We start from the raw sequence: 21,375 nt of genomic DNA on the forward strand, positions 1-21,375 counted from the left end.
GCAGTGTGCTGTCTTCAGAACACAGGCTTGCAGCTTCCAAGTCCTGTTCTGCCTTTATCATGTGCCTGGCCTTGGGCAAGTTACTCCTCTCCAAGCCTGTTCCTTCATGTATATAGGGGGAGTAGAGTAATGGGATCGATTTCATACACATGATTGTTGCTTGGATTAAAATGAGATTATTTTGAAAGCACATTATAAACTATAAAATAGCAAGTATCAAGTTAGTTAATTCACTTTGCATACATACCTATTGGTACCAGACACTAGTTGGACAGTGTCCCCAGGAGATCCAGGCCCTGGTTAATAAGAGCTGTTCAGTAACTGTTTGATGAGTTAACATGAAACTCATAAAGGAGGTCCTCAGTGTGTGTGTGTCTGTAGCTATGTGATGGCAGTGGAGGGCTGGGCAGGAAGGAAACCAAGGCTTGAGTTCTTACCATGTGCCTGGCACTGTTGCCTCATAACAACTACTGTGGGGTCACTGGAGAGAAACAGACTCGGGGGCTTTTCCAGACACACAGCTAGTAATAGATCCACATTTGAATTCAGTTTTCTCTTACTCCAAAATCCACGTTCTTCCCACTTAATCAGATAGGGAATGATTGCCACGTGTTCTCCTTGCCACAGAATGACACCAGGAGGTTCCATCTCTAACCCATGTTTCTTTTCCCAAGCATCCCCCAGATCTACGATCCAGGCCAAACCCAAGCCAAAAATGCTCACCCCAATTCTAGGCAGATAGGAATCGTGTGAAATCTAAGCAGAATGAGACTGTGTCACCACTAGCCAAACCTCTTGTTCATACTGCGCAGGTTTTAGGAAAACAACAGCCTTTAATGCATGCTCGAAATTCCTTCCATGGTAAGCCACTGTGAGAAAAATCTCACCCAAACAATGTGCTCTTGGCAGAGGGAGGGCCGGTGTCTTTTCAGGCAAAAAGCAAACCAGCAGGGACCCAGAAATCACTCTAGGGAGTGTTGGTTTCCCCAGAAGATCTAGCTCTTTAAAAATAAACTTAGCAAAGGATTTCATTTGCCCCTCTGCCCCACCCTTGCCTCTCACTCCTTGGAGAGGAAGAGGATTGTGGAGTTCCTTGCCCTGGGTCAGTTCCCAGCTCAGCATTGATGCTTCCATTTCTCAAGTTTAGCACCAAATATTTATTCTGATAAAGTGGGTTTAAAAAAAGAAAAAAACTAAATGGATTATTGTCTGACTTGGTCTCCAAAAACCAGTCCCTGCAATTGACAGTGGTTGCACAAACTTAAGAATAATAGATCCTTAGGAAGGAAGGCTGTTCATTCAGTCATTCAACAGAAAATTAGGGTACTTCGGTGTCACTGAGGTGCAGCCCCAGTGAAATGAAGTCAGAAGCCTCCAGTGTTTATACCACTGAGACTGGGGCAGAGTAGTCTGAAGTGCTGCATTGAAAGCTCCGCACTCCCCAGTGATGGAGCTTCCGGCTGCCCCTACCACTCAGTTGACAAGTGTCCCTGAACTTCAGTGAAGTATAGGCCACCAAGCTCCGCCCAAGGGTGACCACAGAAGTAGACAACTTACGTACCAGAAACTTCAACCAGCAACCCCAGACAGTTATGTAGGATTGCTTCATTCCAGAGAGCACATTGGCACCCATGGGCAGAAGTTTCGAGGGGACAGATTCCAGTTCCGGAGAGAGATGAACCCTGTAACTCTTAGAGACGCCTTTAAACAACGCGCTCTCCACCACGAAAGGTGTTCTGGCAGCAGCCGAGGATCACCCCCGAGAAGTGCTACTGCCTTGGACAAGATCCTGAGGTCTCGCCCAATAGCAAGGTTCTCTGGTTAGCACCAAAGGAGTGGCTCAACAGTTGATGTTGTGGAGCTTCAGGGGCAGGACAAACAGTCATAGACTGTAGTTGGCAGCCCCAGGCCCCGATGCTTAGGCCAGGCCTTGAGGGTGGGGAGGTGTCAGGTAGGTGGGAGACCCCCAGCATGTTGCAGGCCCAGGAAAGCACCCCTGACCTGCAGAGTAAAGGGGCTCCTGCTTAGCTGGCTGCCAGACTCGCAAACGGGAATTAATTATTGTTTGTGATACAATTAAAATCCCCCGATGAAAGTCCTGGTATAAATGTAAATTATCATTATTGTCATTAAAGGGGCTAGACGTCTGGCCTGCTGGATAATGCCCCCACATAGCTCTGAGCAGAAAAGAAAGCCAGCCCAAGGCAGAAAGTTTGCTCCTGTTCTTCCAAAGCAACAGTAGTAAGAAGGGGCAGGCCAAGGAGGGCTCAGCCTGTGGCTGTGAAAGCAGAGCTCCCCACTCTCATCCTGGGTTAGCATGCAGCTCTCTCTGCTCTGGGAGTCAAGCTGTGTGTGCCCTGAGGGCCAGGGCCCTGCCCAAATGCAGCCCCTTAGCCCTGCAGGAAGCAGCCCATGACTAGCACAGGAGTGGCCCATGAACGTGTGAATATTTAGTTGTCCGCTGATTTGAAGGGTGGAAGGAACATGAGCAGGATGGATATTGGCCAGCATTCTTGGGGTCCTAAGTCAGATCTGGAGACAAAGGGGAGATAGACGGCTCAGACCTGTGCAGCACCTCTGATGATGCTTACGGAGGCTCCTGAGGGAACCCCTCCAGCAAAGCACCAGGAGAGGTCATTTGTTAAATTACTGCTTCCACTTAAGAAACTGTCTCTGGCTAAAGTGGTTGGATTAATACCAAAGCAGAAATAATAGTAATGGATAATAGTATATTAGACCGAGCAGTGACCTCAGAAACCATCCCTTCACTTTGCAGATGAGGCATCTCTGGGGTACAGGGAGGTGAAGTGGCTTCTCCAAAGTGGCATAGCAGAGAAAAGCAGAGCTGGAATCACAGCTCAAGCTCCCCATGCCAAGTCCGCAGTTTGACTGTGCGGGATTGTGACACCTCCCCTGTGACAGCACTTCACAGAGATACTACTCCCCATCAACCCTAGGGAGTTTTAAGATGATCTGTATGTTACAGGAACCTTCTGGGCTTCCTTTGCTCTTCTGGGGCTCGTTATTTGGAGAACATTTGTGGTCCCTCACATGTCACCTGGGTGGACTGCACATACCCTGCTTCTTGCATTCCTTTTCCTTCCCCAGACACTCAGAGTAGCCTTCATTCTTCATTAGGATGCCCCAGCCCTTCCAAGAACCACATGGGCCCGTGAGAGGGAGGTCGAGGTCATCCCTTTGGTCTCTTGTCATCAGTCATAATTCTGCTGAAAAGCTACACAATGCAGGTCCCAAGATAAGAGCTAACAGCACCAGTCAATACCTGCAGACACACAGAGCTACCAGAGACAGGGCCATTTAGGGGGTTTTGTAGAACAAATGTAGGTGCAATAGGGATTGCAGTAAGTAGCCCTCGAAATTCTTTACTGAGCTGTTGGCAGCTCTAGGAAAGGTTTAATGGGGGAGACTAAAATACTGCCACAATGAGGTTTGGGATGGGAGAGAGCATGAAATCAAAAAATTTTAGAAATTATTTATCTTACTCCCTTACTGCATAGATGAGAAAACAGAGCAGTGATTCACCATTATATGGCAGAGCCAGGGACAGAACCCAAGGCTGCCGACTCAGTGGACAGTACACTTTCCACTGGAAATCATGGTGGCATGGGAAGAATGTGCCCTTTGGAGTCAGACAGCTCTGGATTCCTAACTAGCATTGCCACCTATTAGCTGTGTGATCTTAGAAAAGTTACTTTGGGCCAGGCATGGTGACTCACACCTACAATTTCAGAACTTTGGAAGGCTGAGGCAGGAGGATCACTTGAGCTCAGGAGTTTGAGACCAGCCTAAGCAACATAGTGAGACCCGTAACATAGTGAAACCCCATCTCTACAAAAAAAAAAAAAAATTAATTAGCTGGGCGTGGTGGTGCACTCCTGTAGTCCTAGCTACTCGGGAGGCTGAGGCAGGAGGATCACTTGAGCCTTGGAGGTCGAGGCTGCAGTGAGCCAACATCACACCACCACACTCCAGCCTGGGTGACAGAGTGCAGAGAGAGAGACCTTAATCTCAAAAAAGAAAAGAAAGGAAAACTTACTTTCCATCTCTGATCATAGATTTATTTTTGGCAAAAACAGAATCACCTGCCTGGTAGTAGGCCTGTTAGAAGGAATAAATATAAAATAATACACATGAAAACAAGTAGCATGATATCTGGCATGTAGTAGGCGCTTCCCTTTCCTTATATTCATGGCTTCCAGCCTTTTTTTTTATAACCACAATCCACAAGATATTTTACATTTGAATCCAGTATACATAACTAAAACAAAAGTGCCACATACAGTGCACTCTGATTTTATTTCACTTTATTTTAATGCTGCTCAGAATCCACGAAATGGATTTTGCAACCCACTGTTTGAACAAGCCTACTTTACACCACGTGTGGATATCATTCATCCAGGTTGCATATATGCCCTTCCTTTCCTTCCCTCCCTCCCTCTCTGTACCTGGAGCCTGGGGCCACAGAGCTACCTGCTGTCAGCACGTGCAGGGCCCGTGCTGGTGCAGTGTGGAGTGAGCCTGCAGCCCAGCAGAGCAGGTGCCTCTCCTCCTCCTGTGCTGCTCCCCAGCCTCTCTACTGCGTGATTGCAGAAGACGCCTAAGGCCCCCTCCAGCCGGACATTCTGCTACCTGCCAGCCTGCATGGAACTTCCCCACACCCTACCCCAGCAGAGCCCACCTGAAGTTCCTGTTGTGAGGATTACTCTTGTTACCAAAGGCCACTGTCTCTAGAAGGCCACTGTACCCCAGCAGGGAGTGGAGTTTGGACACCCTCTCCCATTGAGTAGTTTCTTCTTTGGGAATTGCTGCTTTTCTGTCTGAAGCCCAGAGAGCCAGGTGTCTGGGGGTGTGATTTTAGCTGTCAGGGGGATGAGGGTGAAGAGAGGAGGGACCATGGCCATCTTGCTGTCCCTCCCCCACATCCTCAAACACCCAGCCAGGGGGGTGAATGTCCCAGAGTGCTGGGTGACCAAAAGCTGTGCCCAAAAGCCAGCGTGCAGGGACTGAGCACCTGTGGAAGCCATGAGCTCTGGCCTCTGGATGCTGAGATCTGGTGAAAGAAACTGAACTTACAACCAGGCAAATAACACTTCAAAGCCCTAGAGAGCGTCAGGGGATGGGAAGGTTAGAGGCCCCAAGGAGTTGATCTCCTGTGTTCCTCAGGCCCTCCTTTGGGAGTCTGGCACTTTGCTGTGGAGGCTGATGCCTGGCCGTGCCGCGCACAAACCTCGGAGCACTGTCCCAGCTGGGGTGTGACTTGGGGCCTAGACCCACATTCCAGGGTCAGCTCTGCTGGGTCCCTGGGCACTTCCTCTTTGAGGGCCACCCTTTGGTTTTTCACCTTTCAATTACTAAGAAGTGGAGGGTAATCTGTGACCTTGGTGGTGACTCACCACCATTGGACAGGCGGCCCACTTCTCCCCACAGGTGAGCTGCATGAGTAGCCCGCCTCCTGGCTGGGACTGTGGTGAGTTCCCTGCACCCCACCCCAGGCAGCCACGTGGCCATCAGCACATCATGGCCTGTGCTGAGTGCCTGCTCTTACAGCCTTGGGCAGAGTGAGCAGAGGACTCACTATCTGGGCACACCAGGCAGGTGCAGATGGGGAGACAAGATAAACCCAGGGCTGGGGCTCTTCTCTGGGTTCCTAGGCCCCAGGCAGCAGCACATTCCTTAGCCCCCCACACCCACCACCTGGCCTCGTTCCCAGCCCCAGCCCAGCCAGGTGCACCCATCCTCCCAGCCTTTCTCAGTGCCACACAGCCATTCCAGGTTATGATGGGCACGGCAGTCCGAGAGGGAGGGGGATGGAGAGGACTGGCTCACACTCCTCCTACTAGCTCTGGGGCCTCAGGTCAACCCCCTGGGCAAACAGGCATTCATTTAGCACCAAATTGACATTCACCTGCTGGGAGCTTCTGACAAGGTGAGCACCAAGGGCACTAAGGGTGAACCATCCCCAAATTCTGCCCTCTAGGCACTTACAGGGATGACGTATGCTAACATTATTAGCATATGCAGTACCACAGGAACCATCCTAACCTCCCGCCCTTAGTCTCCCCTTCCCCTTCCCTGTAATGTTTGACCTCGGTGGTTTCCTTTTTCCTTCTATTACAACGTTCTGTCATTCTAAAGTATATCTTAAGTAAGCTAAATGCTTGCATTTGAGAAATATTTATTGAGCTGGTGTGTGTTGGACACTATATTCCAGGCTGGGGATGCAAAGATGGATGAATATGACCCATGGGCCTTGCCCTCACGGAGCTTCTCCCAGGGTGTGAGAGAATAGTTGGTATGTGTAGATGCGTGCACACATCTGCGATGAACACCAGAGAAGGAAGCTGGTCCCGTGGCCGGTGGACGCTCAGGAGCCCATTAGGACTACCCTGTCCCTCCCTCCATTTAGCCAGTTGGCCCTCCCTTCTCCTCCTTCTCATCTGCTGCACCAGGGGATGCCAAGGGAGCAGAGATGCCTGCAGCCCGTGGGAGCAAGTCCTGGCCTTTGCAGTTGCAAAAACTGGCTGCAAGCTACTCCAGCCCCAGAGGAACTGGCCAAGCTCCAGAGGGCCTCCTTGGAGGGCCTCAGAGGGAGAGAGAACTGCTCAGTAATTTTGATCACTTTGGTAAGTATTTAAAAATACCCTGTGATTTACAGGAACCAGAATTCATCCCAATACTTTGATGTCTAGAAATGGATTTCAGTCAGTTGTTGTTGAAGTCCTCCTAAAACGGCATTTGATTTAATTCAACACATACTGAGACCACAGTCAGCCTTCTCGCAGGCGAGGAAGCCGAGCTGTATAAATTGTAGTCTAGACACCAATCTAAACATCTCAAACACAAGGCAGACATAGCTCAGCCCGAGGTTGGAGGCCCAGCGTGCTGTGGAATCGAGTAGAGGGGAGATTGATTCCAGCTGAGGGCAAGGGCCTCTGCCTGAAGCTGTGCGCAGGTGATACTGTGTTCTCGCTGTGATATCAAGCCTTTGCATCTCAAGTTTGTTAATTTCCTTGTTTTGCAAGCTTAGACCCCCTGAAAACAAACCAGGCATGCTCAGGGGTTGGTGCATTTAGCAAGATTGACTGTGTAGGTGAGCCATTTACAAGCACTTGTTTGTTCCTAAAGCCCACACCCGAGAGCCAGGCTGCCATCGCCCCGGGCATAATTACAAAACAAGCTCCCATCGTGCCAGTCACTCACTCACCAAGGCACCCAGTTGGATGGCAGTTGTCACAGGGGCCTTTGGAGGGTTTGGGGCTAAGGGCATTGAAACAGAAGCAGGTCTCTTTGTAGCCAGCCTGTTGTGAGGATGACCCTTTGACACGAGACCCTTTGACACAAGGCGAGTAACCCCAAGTGAGTCAGAATTTACAGTGGCGGTTCAGGACAATAAGGACAAGGCAAGACCACGAGGCATGATTAGCAGGACTTGTCTTACACTATTTACAGGACTGCTTTGATTTTCAGACCACAATCGGTTTTCATATGACTGATTAAAAACATGTGCCAGTTGAAGTCACAGCTGCAGAAGAAAACTGGAAAAAGCAATGAGACTTAGATGTTGGAACTTGCCTCTATTTGCAAAAATGACCTCTGACTTGATTTATGCCCTTGATTTCCTGACAGTGAGGGCTGTGTCCCTGAACCACTTCTCCTACCACACCCTACCCTACCACCACATTGGCCTGACTCTAGCAAACATCATGAGGCTCATCTTACAATTACCCAAAGAAAAGCATTTTTGAATTCCAGAATTCAAGTCCTGTTTTGGAAGAAGGCAACTGTTAGGCTCTTGCAAAATAAAAAGTTCCAAGTAAAGGAGGCTAACAGCAACAAGACCACAGGGTCTCATCCACGGGGCCGGGCTCTAGTGACACTGGGGTTGGATGATCTTGGCAGGCATCTTAACTACACTTGTTAAGCTTCTGTTTTCTCACCTGCAAAATGGGGAGCATGACCCCTGCCACACCCAGCAGTGTTGCAAGAACCACCTGTGCAAAGCTTAACTGCCTTAGGTGCTCTCTCCCTGCCCCCAGAGTCCCCTGGATTGTATATTCTGTTTTTGTTTTCATTTATTTAAAGCTATATTGATTCAGTTTGTCAGATGTCTATTTGATGGATTTTCATTCTTTTGAAAAGATCTATTGAATCAATAGAGCACTATAATTCCAGTAGGAAAGAACCCTTTTGATGAGACTTCATTGAACAAAAGTTCCTACTAGCCTCAACCCCAAGGCCTCTGAGCATTTCCCTGATGGCTCCCTGTCTTAACTTTCTTCAGTCTCCCTAGACCCCCTTCTCTAGAACCCAACCGTTATGTCATTTTCCAGGCATTACCCCTGAGTACTTAATGCTTCCTGAACCAGAGGGCAGAGGGGTGGCCGAGAGGAACAGGCCTTCATGTCCCCCCCAAAACTGTCTATGGCACTTTTTGCTTGGGGCTCTGCAGTATTCACTAACCCTGCCCCATTTGTATAAAACTATGCAGATAAAAACTATCCTATGCAGATAAAAGCTGTCCAATAATAACCCAACTGCTCCCACCACCTTTACAGCATTACCACCTCCTACTGAAACTTGCCATGTATCAGGCCCTGGACTTGGTACCTGATACGTATTTCCATTCTCCTCACAACCTCCCTGAAAAGAGGTGCTAGTCAATAAAAAATGATAAAGGGGCTGTCACCACTGACCCCACAGAAATACAAACAACCAGCAGAGAATACTATAAACACCTCTGTGCAAATAAGCTAGAAAATCTAGATGAAATGAATAAATTCCTGGACACACACACCCTCCCAAGACTGAACCAGGAAGAAGTTGAATCCCTGAATAGACCAATAACAAGTTCTGAAATTGAGGCAGTAATAAATAGCCTACAAACCAAAAAAACCCCAGGACCAGATGGATTTACAGCTGAATTCTACCAGAGGTACCAAGAGGAGCTGGTACCGTTTCTTCTGAAACTATTCCAAACAATTGAAAAGGAGGGACTTCTCCCTAACTCATTTTATGAGGGCAGCATTGTCCTGATAGCAAAACCTGGCAGATATAACAAAAAAAGAAAACTTCAGGCCAGTACCCCTGATGAACATCAGTGCAAAAATCCTCAATAAAATACTGGCAAACTGAATCCAGCAGCACATCGAAAACCTTATCCACCACAATCAAGTCGGCTTCATCCCCAGGATGCAAGGCTGGTTCAACATATGCAAATCAATAAATGTAATTCATCACATAAATAGAACTAAAGACAAAAACCACATGATTATCTCAATAGATGCAGAAAAGGCCTTCAATAAAATTCAACATCTGTTCATGTTAAAAACTCTCAATAAACTAGGTATTGATGGAACATACCTCAAAATAATAAGAGCCATTTATGACAAACCCACAGCCAATATCATACTGAACAGGCAAAAGCTGGAAGCATTCCCAGCACAAGGCAAGGATGCCCTCTCTCACCACTCCTATTCAACGTAGTATTGGAAGTTCTGGCCAGAGAAATAAGGCAAAAGGAAGAAATAAAGGTTATTCAATAGGAAGAGAGTAAGTCAAACGGTCTCTGTTTGCAGATGCCATGATTTTATATCTAGAAAACCCCACTGTCTCAGCCCAAAAGCTTCTTAAGCTGATAAGCAACTTCAGCAAAGTCTCAGGATACAAAATCAATGTGCAAAAATCACAAGCATTCTTATACACCAACAGTAGACAAGCAGAAAGCCAAATCATGAATGAACTCCCATTCACAGTTGCTACAAAGAGAATGAAATACCTAGGAATACAACTTACAAGGTGTGTGAAGGACCTCTTCAAGGAGAACTACAAACTACTGCTCAAGGAAGTCAGAGAGGACACAAACAAATGGAAAAACATTCCAAGCTCATGGATAGGAAGAATCAATATCACGAAAATAGCCATACTGCCCAAAGCAATTTAGAGATTCAATGCTTTTTCCCATTAAGCTACCATTGACATTCTTCACAGAATTTTAAAAAGACTACATTAAAATTCACGTGGAACTAAAAAAGAGCCCATATAGCCAAGACAATCCTAAGCAAAAAGAACAAAGTAGCATCATACTACCTAACTTCAAACTATACTACAGTAACCAAAACGGCATGGTACCGGTACAAAAACAGACACATAAACCAGTGGAACAGAATGGAGATCTCAGAAATAAGACCGCACATTTACAACCATCTGATTTTTGACAAACATGACAAAAACAAGCAATGGGGAAAGGATTCCCTATTTAATAAATGGTCCTGGGAAAACTGGCTAGCCATATGCGGAAAATTGAAACTGGACCCCTTCCTTACACCTTATACAAAAATTAACTCAAGATGGATTAAAGACTTAAATATAAAACCCAAAACTATAAAAATCCTAGAAGAAAATCTAGGCAATACGACTTAGGAAATAGGCATGGGCAAAGACTTCATGACAAAAACATCAAAAGCAATTGCAACAAAAGCAACAATTGACAAATGAGATCTAATTAAACTAAAGAGCTTCTGCACAGCAAAAGAAACTGTCTTCAAAATGAACAGACAACCTACAGAATGGAAGAAAAATTTTGCAATCTATCCATCTGACAAAGGTCTAATATCCAAATCTACAAGGAACTTAAATTTATAGGAAAAAAAAACTCCATTAAAAAGTGGGCAAAGGACATGAACACTTTTCAAAAGAAGACATTTCTGCAGCCAAGAAACATATGAAAAAATATCAACATCACTGATCATTAGAGAAACACAAATCAAAACCACAATGAGATACCATCTCATGCCAATCAGAATGGTGATTATTAAAAAGCCAAGAAACAACAGATGCCAGCAAGGCTGTGGAGAAATATGAACACTTTTACACTGTTGGTGGGAATGTAAATTAGTTTGGCCATTGTGGAAGACAGTGTGGCAATTCCTCAAAGACCTAGAACCAGAAATACCATTTGACCCAGCAATCCCATTACTGGGCATATGCCCAAAGGAATATAAATCATTCTCTTTTAAAGATACATGCACACATATGTTCATTGCAGTACTATTCACAATAGCAAAGACATGGAATCAACCCAGTCCATCAATGATAGACTGGGTACAGAAAATGTGGTACACATACACCATGGAATACTATGCAGCCATAAAAAGGAATGAGATCATGTCTTTTGCAGGGACATGGTTTGAGCTAGAAGCCATTATCCTCAGCAAACTAACACAGGAACAGAAAACCAAACACATGTTCTCACTGATAAGTGGGAGCTGAACAATGAGAACACATGGACACAGGGAGGGGAACATCGCACACTGGGGCCTGCTGGTGGTTGGCAGGGTGGGAGGGAGAGCTTCAGGATAAATAGCTAATGCCTGCGGGGCTTAATACCTAGGTGCTGGGTTGAGAGGCGCAGCAAACCATCGTGGCACACTTTTATTATGTAACAAACCTACACGTCCTGAACGTGGATCCTGGAACTTTTTTAAAAAAAAAGAGAAGAGGTACTAGTGTCTGAATTTAATAGATGAAGAATCAAGACACAAAAGGGTTAAGTGGCTTGCTCAAGATCACATGGATGATATCTCAGACCATAACTGGGTGGTCATAAGATCATTAAGTAGAAAGCGTCCTGTTACAGGTGAGGAAATGGAGTCCCAGTTCTGGATGACACAATGAGCCAGGGCCCGGGCTAGAGCTGTGAGTCCTCTGCCTCCTAGTGCAGTGCCCTTCCCACTTCTCCCACTGCCTTCCTTTTATGATGCATGTTGTCCTGGACAGAAGGAGAGCTGTTTGAGGACCAGGCCAACCAACACCCTGCTCTTGGCAGCTGGAGCCATGTGGTTCCTAAATACCCCTCTAGGAAGAGCTGCAGCGTCATCCCTGATCAAGCCCTGACCAAATCCGCACACCACACACAAGGAGTACACCTGGCAGGTTTGGGGGGCAGAAGACAGGCAAGGGCTGGAGGTGCCTCTGGCTGCAGAGTTTGCCCTTTGATGCCACAAGGATGCCATAAGCGGCTCTAGACTGGATTGCAAAAGACACACAGTGTCCCATGACTTTGGCTGAGTGTCCAAGCCTGATATTGGCCATCTCTGCCTGCGATTGCCAGCTCAGTGTGATCAGTGAGGAGGGAGGACCTGATCCAAGGAGCCTCGGGAAAGGCTGAACTGAGGGCAAGGACCCTAGACCTCTCACAGGTTGCCCGCTTCTGCACACACACGTTCTTCTGGCTGTTTCCACGGACTCAGACTCAGAGCCTCTTCCCTTTGGCCCCAGCGGGTACCCATGGTAATAGTTGATGTTTACTGATCATCTCTTATGCCACATACCATGCCAAACGCTCACTCAGACCACCTCATCCACTCCTCACAAGAACCCTTTAAGGTAGGCACAGTTTTCCCACCTTTTAGATGAAGAAACTAAAGCTGCAGTCACTTGCCCTCATCAGCGAGTAAGGAGCGTGGCCAGGCCTCGAGCCCAGTCTGCCTGGCTCCAGAGCCCGCCCCGCACAGGCTGCCCTCACCTTCCACAGCCCACCAGCCTTAGGACCCTCAGTTAACAGCACTCTGCTTTGTAGATGAGGGAGCTGAAGTCCAGAAGAGATTTACCCTGGGCCCTAGGCCCACAAAAGTAGACCCCCTGACTCCTGACCCTGTTGCCTCCACCATGCCGTGCCTGTGGGCTGAAGCCTGGGCCAGCCCTACTTCTGCTGTGAATTCATGGAAAACCTACCCAGTCCTTAAGTTTTCTTCTCCTAACTGAGACTCCTAGGTTGGACTGAGTTGTAATTTTATGAAACCCTGAGCAGTGAGACTGAGATCAGTGAAGAGGGTCCGAACCTCATTTTGCCCTCAGGCATATTGAGCTCTAATTCCATCTAAAAATAAATTCCCTTCCAGTGTGCATTCAGTGAGGAGCTTGACACTCAGGGCCCTCTCCTGTGGGCCCCACTTGGCCAGTTAATGGGGAGGTAAGGAGACCTCACTATCCCCTAGAACACGCTTACACTTTTAAAGCTTACTACATACTTTGTCTCTGGGTCAAAGGTTTTTCAAAGATGACAGATACCTCTTGCCATTAGCAATCTGTACTCTGGGCAGCTCTCCATTTTCTCTGATAAAAAGTGAAATAAGTGAAAACAGTGTTTTTAAAATCTATAAATGGGTGGGAGCCAGTTGTCATTTTCCCTTTCCTTCTCCTCCCCCTCCCTTAACTGACTTAATGAGGATCCAAGTTGAGAAGCACTCACTGAAAACAGCTGGTAGCATCATGCCTTTAAATAGCCCTCGCCACGCTTCCCCTTGGCAGCACGCAGTTGGCCCTGGCAGGGAAAGCCCAGGACAGAACAGGAAACTTTAGAACTTTCTGAAAAGAAAAAAGCTTGCCTTTCAAATGTGCTCCCTCTTGCCAAGACCTTTTTGTGTAAGGAGCTTGCAATGTTGTAGCCCCTTCCCCTAGTAGTTTCCAAGGAAAATCTGAGCTGATGAGGCTTGCCTTGGAACCCAGTGTGACTCTGGGCCTGGGGAGGTAGATGGAGAGCTCCCCAGACCCGACCCCTGCCCAGCTCAGGCCAGCACCCAGGGCAGCAGTGGTTCCAGCACCATCTGCTCATCCGGCACCTGTGGGGGCTACAGTGCAGCTCAGCTGCAACCTCTCCCCTTGATGTTCGTAGCTGTAAGGTCAGGGAAGGTGGCGTCCTCACCTCTAACTTGGGACACATTCGGCCCTCCCTGAAAGTGGTACTGGGATGGGCCAGACTCCGCAGTGCACATCAGGCCACAGAATCCATGCAGCAGAGGTTGGTGGCAGCCTGTCGATCTCAGACCCTCTGGAGAAGTGGGGCCACAAGACTCTCTCTAGCCGCATTTCCATGTGCTGGGAAAATAGCAGCAGGTGAAACATATGGAAGGAATAAGTGGCCCTCATGTCTGGGTGGCAGCCAACAGTTGATTGTCTCCTCCCACACATTGTCCCACGCGAGTGTGGCATCAGGTGGCCTTATCACCCCTACTCTTCGTACAAGAACAGAGCCCAGGGCTTCTCCTGCCCTGCCTGGCCTCACCTAGGTCTAGAGCTCTTTCTTCCACATCACAGCTCCTCTTTTGCATTAAGGGTGACTGTGGCATGGTGCCGTTAATGGATAAGGACTTTGAGGTCCTGAGTGCCAGAGGAGGTGGCAGTTTGGCTGGCTCAGGGCTGTGTTGATCACAAGTGGATGGAAGAGGGTGCTTTATCTTTCTTACTGTTGACAAAGTTTGAAATTTGAGAATGGACTGAAGTGTTCTTCCTTAGTACCTAAATATTGTACCTGTTGTCTTTCTGGGGTTGCTCTCTCCCCCACCTTCTTTTTTTCATTTTTTTCTTTTTCTTTTTTTTTTTTTTTTTTTGAGACAGAGTCTCGTTCTGCCGCCCAGGCTGGAGTGCCATGGCATGGGCGTGACCTTGGCTCACTGCAACCTCTGCCTCCCAGGTTCAAGCAATTCTCCTGCCTCAGCTTCCCAAGTAGCTGGGACTACAAGCACCCACCACCACACCCAGCTAATTTTTGTAATTTTAGTAGAGATGGGGTTTCACCATGTTGGCCAGGCTGGTCTTGAGCTCCTGACCTCAGGTGATCCACCCGCCTCGGCCTCCAAAAGTGCTGGATTACAGGCATGAGCCACTGCGCCCAACCTCTCCCGCCTTCTTAAACAGCTTGTAATGGACATACTATAGCTGCTTCTTGCAAACTGGTGGCCATCATTAGTTACATTAAAGCCACAGCCCATCACCGAGTGCTTTCTACGCTGAGCCAGGCCTGGTGGTCACTGGGAGCAGGATGTGCTCCCGCTTTCCAGGGGCTGGCAGATAAGACCTGTGCGTGTGAGACAAGTGCCCCGGAAGAAGCACGGACAGCGTGCAGGGAGAGGACCTCCTGGGGACCAGGGAAGACTTGATGGAAGCAAGGGTATTTGTCCTGAGCATGAATAAGCCCAGAGGTGGCAAATGGCATGTGTGAGGAAGAGCAGGTAGTCAGATGAGAAGAAGGGAGAGGGAGTAGATCCAAGGCTCATATCCTGGACCGTGGCCAGCTTAGGGGGCCTGTGACATCCCCGGGTTGCAGTGGGGGGAGGTCTTACCTGCAGTTTCTCTGAGGAGAGGATCCTTAACTTTCTTAGCTTCTCAAAGGGTTGCATGATCTCAAAAAACATGATAGAGGAACAGAATAGATTGTCTTCTTAATGACTTGGAGCCAGATAGTGAGAGTCATTGAATGCCAGGCTGAGAATTTGGAGGACATTAAGGTCTTGCTCAGGAAAGGGACAGAGACTCACACTGTAAGAGAATCAGTGTAGCTGCAAACAAAGGCAAAGGAGGCCTCATGTCCAGGGGAGAAGCAGCTTCTGCAGCAGTGCCATCAAAAGATAAGACAGGAGCTATGGGAGTCACTACGGATGGAGGGACTTAGCGGCAGGAAACTTGAGGATGAATTCGCCATAGGGGTTTAGGGGAATGGAAACTGGTTCAGAAGGAAACTGAAGGTTCTGTTACAGAAAACCAAATTGGTCAGAGCATTTTCAGATACATGAAAGTGATGAAAACATCCATGTGGAACACTGGTGTGAGTTACAGAGTGACAGGTGGGGGTTCCCACAGGTGGTTGGAGACGTGGGACTGGAAGTTTGAGGGGAGGGAGGGCTGGGCTAGTGGTGCTGCAGGCGCAGGAGTTTCCACCTTGCTCTGCATGACCCCAAGGACAATGGCGCCTGGGAGTGCCAAAGGAGGGGCAGGGAGAGGTAGAGAGAGGCAGGACAGCTGTGGCACCACATGTCACAGAAGTCACAGGGGAAGAGAGCTTCCAGAGAGAGGAGCTGCCATTTCAGCGCTGCAGAGGCCGTGGTGGAGGCCCGCACTGAGAAAGAGCCAGAGCATTCCAAGGCCAGATTGGAAAGAGGGCTGCAGTTGACTTGAAGGGGGCGGGCAGCCGGTGGCACCAGCCGCTGCATTTGCTCTGCTCCAGAGACGACTCCAGGGCCTGTCGGATTGCGTGGGGCTCTTTGCCCTGTGGCACAGGAACCCCGGTGAGTGCTCGTGCTCCTGAGCAGTTTTCTGTTCTCTTCTCACTGCTGCCATAAATCCGCCTCCTGCCCTTGGGTTAGCTCCTCCACTGCGGATTTGCTGCTTCTGATCTCCTGGGAGCTGGGAGCCGGTACAGCCAGGCTCAGTAGGACCAGATCCTAAATAAAATGGACTGTGGGAGGCTCCCTGTGGGTGAGGCGATGAATCCTTTGCAGTGCTGAGGGTGACAGCTCTTGGTGGCCCTGCCTGGTTCTCGCCACTGCTCTGAGGTGAGATTCCTGGACACGTAAGGTGTCACTGTGATTGTATGGGCGTCGGTGGGGCAGCACTAGAAGGCAAGCCTGGTGACCAGGAGCACGGGTGCCCACCTCCTTCCTCTGCAGCCCCTCCCTTCTCCTCCCCTCACTTTTCTCCCTCACCTCTCACGTGACAGCACGCTGCTGCTGGGAATGCCCCTCCACTGCCCCTTCCCTGCTGCCCGGACTGCGGCCCGCGGGACTGCCCTTGGTGCCCTGATGTGGGGTCACCCATGTGTCCATCTCCTCCACACTGCAGTCCCCCGCGTGGCGGGTCCCATGGCTGGGCCACCCCGCCACACCTGATGCCTCGTACAGTGCCTGACACAGTGTGGGCTCGGCGGGTGCACATCTGAGGTAGAACGTGGCCCTGCTTCCACAGATTAGAAACTGGGATGCCGAAAAGGCCAAATGGGCTGCCTCCAGTCCTGCCACCCCTCTTCCGCTGACTGGGAAGGTTCTCTTAACACCCAGCCTAGCTTCTTTCCAGTAGACCAGACTGCATATGCGTTTGGAAATAAATGGAGACCATGAATCATTTAGAAATTATTAGAGCTGGGTGTGGTGGCTCAGGCCTATAATCCCAGCACTTTAGGAGGCCGAGGCAGGAGGATCCCTTGAGGCCAGGAGTTTGAGACCAGTCTGGGTAATGTAACAAGACCCTGTCTCTACAAAAAAGTGAAAAAAAATTGCTGACGTGGTAGCACACGCCTATAGTCCTAACTACTTGGGTGGCTGAGGCAGGAGGATCACTTGCGTCCAGGAGGTCAAAGCTACAGTGCGCTATGGTTGGACCACTGAATTCCAGCCTGGCTCACAGAGTGGGGCCCTGTCTCTAAAAAAATAGAATGTGTTAAAAAGCTTATCAGACCCTCTGTCTTTATGAAGTCAAAGGTCCAATTGAGTGGAAAAGGCAACCTTCCTGATACTTCAGATCTCTAAATGACTGTGTGGTTCAATTGCACACACACTGTCTTGTAGCTTGGACCAGGCCCTTGTCTTTGTCCTGAAAAAAAGGCAGCAGAACCTGAGTGCAGGTATCTCATAGGAATTGGCAGCCAGGAGGGCGCACGTACAGGCCCTTTGAATATTCCTGAGAGATATCACAATAGTGAACTGTGTGCACCTCCTTGGAAAAATCCGAAGGGCTTTGCCTCAGCAGAGAAGGCAAATCCAGCCCAACATGCATGAACAATAAATAACAACTGTTCTGAGTTAGCTTGAAAGCTCCGAGTTGCACTTTTTTTCAAGTTGTTTGTGCTAACCACAATTTTTTTTCTCCCCTTCTTTCCCACCAGGGCTTATTTCAAAACCTTTGTCCCTCAGTTCCAGGAGGCAGCGTTTGCCAATGGAAAGCTCTAGGAAACACCAGTCTTGAGAGGTGGCCAGCCAGACTGCCTGTCCACATGCGTGTCAGCACATACAGCCGCTTCCTGGAAGCCGCCTGGCGTGTCTTCACGGCAGCGTTTTGCTCACACAGCAGCTTTGCACACCCCAGGCAGCCCCGACTGCTGAAATCCAACTGGAGCTGGCTGGTGGTCCCTGGATCCTAGAGCCCTTCACTTCGGATTACTCCCTCTTTCTTGCCTCTATTTCTTAGTTGGAAGAAATAAACTCACAAATTATGGTGCGGTAATTTTCCGGGGAAAGTAAAGCATCAGGAATGCCCACACCTTTCTTCCAAAGCCTTTGTCTCTGAGACCTCTTAAGTTTTAAGATTAAATGCCCCTCACCGTTTTTCCTCTGAAACTAGTGTCTTCCCTCTGTGCGTGCATGTGTGTTTCATACCTCAGCGTTTCCTATCTGCGCAGTCCTCCACTGTGAGGAGTTACCTGAGTCAGTCTGACCAACCCGCTGGGTTTCAGCCACTCACCCAGCCTGGCCAAAAGCTGTTGCTCAATGACAAATGGGTTCGAGCACACACACCCCCACCCCCGGCCATCCATACCCTCCAGCTCCCTGTGTGGGCACCTTGTGCTCAGGCCAGCTCCACACACACAGTAGGTAGTCATTCAAGTTTGCTGAGTGCACCAAGGGCTCTGTCCTTCCCGCTCTCCCCTCTCCGTCCCCTCTCCCTAGGCTGATGGGAGAGTCCTTTGGGCCTCTGCAGCTCTGTGTGAATTATACACAAAGACAAAGCTTGGGTGTCGTGGGTTATCACGGGAATGTGTCTGCTTTCCGGGCTCGGGGCCTGGCGGCTGTGCAGCCAGCCAGGAACGGAGCTGGGGAAGATAGCCTGAGCAGACACCATCTTCCCTGAACTTACTGATCCTCACAGCCAGAAGGGTCTTCAGAAGTCACCTCGTTTCTACCCCGTTACTCCCTTCAGTGTACAGAGGAGAGAACTAAGGCCCAAGCGTTAAGGAAACATGCAAATTAGAAATAGCAAATTAGGAACAAATCTGGGAACTTGGAGCCAGGCCTCCTTGTACCATCACACACTCCCTTAGCTGAAACACAGGATGGCTGCCGTCAACTTGACCACATCACCAGGTTTACAGTTTGGTTAACTTGGTCCTGTCCTGATGGCCTTCCACACAGGGAAGCAGGGCCCATGTACCACCCCCAGAGGTGAGGGCAAGAGCCGGCCTGGGTGCTCGCCCTGACACCCTCTGGCCTTCCCATTCCGAGGCGAAGCCACCATCCCCTCCTGCAGGACACACACATGATTTCACAGGGCCTCTCACCTCTTCCCTTAGTTCCCTTTGTGGCTGTTGGAGCCCATTTCCACCAGGTGAGCCCAAAAGAACCAGCCCTGGGCCCTTGTGAGGACTGGTGAGGAGGAGGTGTGCCTCTCCTTCCCGTGTTCTCTGGCACCCAGGAATGTGCTCAGGAGGCTGGAGATCAGCTGGAACACACCTCCCGTCGTGCCTGTCAGCTGGAAGCCAGCCCAGCTCTGGGTTTTTTCACCGTGTGTGGGTACTATGCCCCCTACCCTGAAACTTTGGGAATTCCCAGGACAAGAACAACAGTCCAGTGTCCTGTGTCCATACGCCAGCCCTGCCATTAACTGGCTATGTGGCCTTCATTGAGTCCCTTCCTCTCCATCATATTAATACTAGGAGGAGGCTGGACTAGATCGTGGGCTCGGCTCATCAGATCACCCGAGGAGCTTTTTTTAGGAAGCTACTGCTCTGGTAGTTCCCACTGCAGGCCTGTTGACTTGGAATCTCACTAGCTGGAGCTTAGTATTCTAGATTTTGATAAAACTCCCCCAGCGATTCTACTGAGCAAGTGATCATGACCCACTAAGCCAGCTGACCACACTGGCACTGCTTCTGACCCTGGCCTGCTGACTGCCCCTCTACTCGGGGCAGCTGTGTGCCATGCCCCATGTCCCCTCCGTCCCCCCAGTAAGGCGCCGTAGCACGATCACTTAGGATTGCTAGGGTCACCCTCCCCTGATGGAGGGGTATGGGTTGGGCTCTACTGTACACAGCACCAAGAGATGACTGAGCCCGGGCTCGCTTCTGAGCTGCAACTGGGTCTGAAGCAAGCCCAGGCTCAGTCAGCTCTTTCTGGTTCCAGTTCTAGCAGATGGTGGTTGGCACTGTGGGAGGGGGCGAGGTCCTGTGGACTGGACATCCCCTCAGCATTTCAAATAAGCATTCAGCAGTGACAGCAGCCAGTCGTGGGCAGTGTGGTCTGGGAATGTCATCCTCCTGCCCCTGCCAGCCCCTGGGGGCCCACAGACCCAGATTACGAACGAGACCGTGCCCATCAGCAAAGCGCACACAGTCTAACGCAGAAGTTTTGCCACACACATTAGCTCAGCACACTTTACAGCAGACCTGGGCTGTGAGCAACTGAATGGGGTTGCTTTTGTTCCACAGATGAGGAAACGGAAGATGAGAGAAGCTAAGTGAGTTACCCATGATCACCAGCCGGTCAGGGCCGGAGCCAAGACCCAACCCAGGCTCCTGGCTCCCCTCCAGCACCAGTTCTCATGTGAGTCCGTACTCTCATGAACAAACTGAAGCTTATTTTTGTCTTTCCCAGTGAAGGATGGTGGACATTACATAGGTTTGTGAGGATAGAGATTTGTGATTATTTTTAAAAGACTTTCAACTTCCTTGCCACAGGGGAGGATTTGGGCTGGTTTTCTTAGAGGGGACTCACCACAAGGTGACAATCAGCACTGTATGTTTCCAGAACCAGGGACTCAAACTCCAGGGTTTTTGTGATTTTATCTTCACCCCGCAACAGCAACAGAAGCCAGTGGCACCTGTGAGTGAGTGGAGGTCACCTGTATATTTGTAAATACTTCTTGCCGGGTCAGCCTGTCATCGAGCCTTGTACCTGCACACCGAGGGCAGCCCAAGACTAATTAGTAAATGGCTATAAAATGCTTTGAAGATGAAAAGAACCATATGTGAGAGCATATTATTACTACCTAGTAAATCCTGTCTCCAGCTTTCAGCCCTTGTAATTTAAGTGGAATCTCTCTCGCTTAGCACTGATGAGGAAAAGGAATCAGATGTGTTTACCAGTAATACCTGATCAGGCATCCGTGAGGCCCTGGGAAGGAGGAGCAAGGGACCCCTGCTCAGCCAGTGCTCAGCTTCTTCCAGCAGCCCAGCTTCCTGAGGACGCATTGCCTACAACAAAACGACTCTCTCTTTTTTTTTTTTTTTTTTGGAGACAGACTCTGGCTCTGTCGCCCAGGCTGGAGTGCAGTGGCGTAATCTCGGCTCACTGCAACCTCTGTCTCCCAGGTTCAAGAGATTCTCCTGCCTCAGCCTCCTGAGTAGCTGGGATTACAAGCACATGGCTGTAATCCACCACGCCCAGCTAATGAGACGAGGTTTCACCATGTTGGCTGGGCTGGTCTTGAACTCCTGACCTCAGGTGATCCACCCACCTCGGCCTCCCAAAGTGCTGGGATTACAGACGGGAGCCACCACACCCGGCCTCAAATGATGCTCTATTAAAGCTCATTTTCTTGTGGAGACATGAACTAGAAAGAATATGAGGTTGAGGATGAGAGAGGAAAAAAAGA

General features: G+C 49.4%; 1 protein-coding gene across 7 annotated transcripts in view; it reads left to right on the forward strand.

The window, feature by feature from the left end:
* Window positions 1–18,125, forward strand: part of BABAM2 (BRISC and BRCA1 A complex member 2) — a 452,593-nt gene extending 434,468 nt beyond the window's left edge. For 4 of the 7 annotated variants that reach the window (XR_012095242.1, XM_038006214.2, XM_007971084.3 and 1 more), the window contains 2 exons: window positions 6,471–6,644; window positions 17,675–18,125. Coding sequence is in view for 5 of the 7 variants with exons in the window: in XM_038006214.2 (XP_037862142.1) it covers window positions 6,471–6,630 (160 nt within the window). In the remaining 2 variants the exon portion in view is untranslated. The remainder of the gene's footprint in view (window positions 1–6,470; window positions 6,645–17,674) is intronic. The other 3 variants (XR_005243113.2, XM_007971087.3, XM_007971088.3) reach the window with 1 other exon arrangement.
* Window positions 18,126–21,375: the final 3,250 nt, after the last annotated feature.

Source organism: Chlorocebus sabaeus, chromosome 14 (genome assembly GCF_047675955.1).
Source record: "Chlorocebus sabaeus isolate Y175 chromosome 14, mChlSab1.0.hap1, whole genome shotgun sequence".
Lineage (NCBI taxonomy): Eukaryota > Metazoa > Chordata > Mammalia > Primates > Cercopithecidae > Chlorocebus > Chlorocebus sabaeus.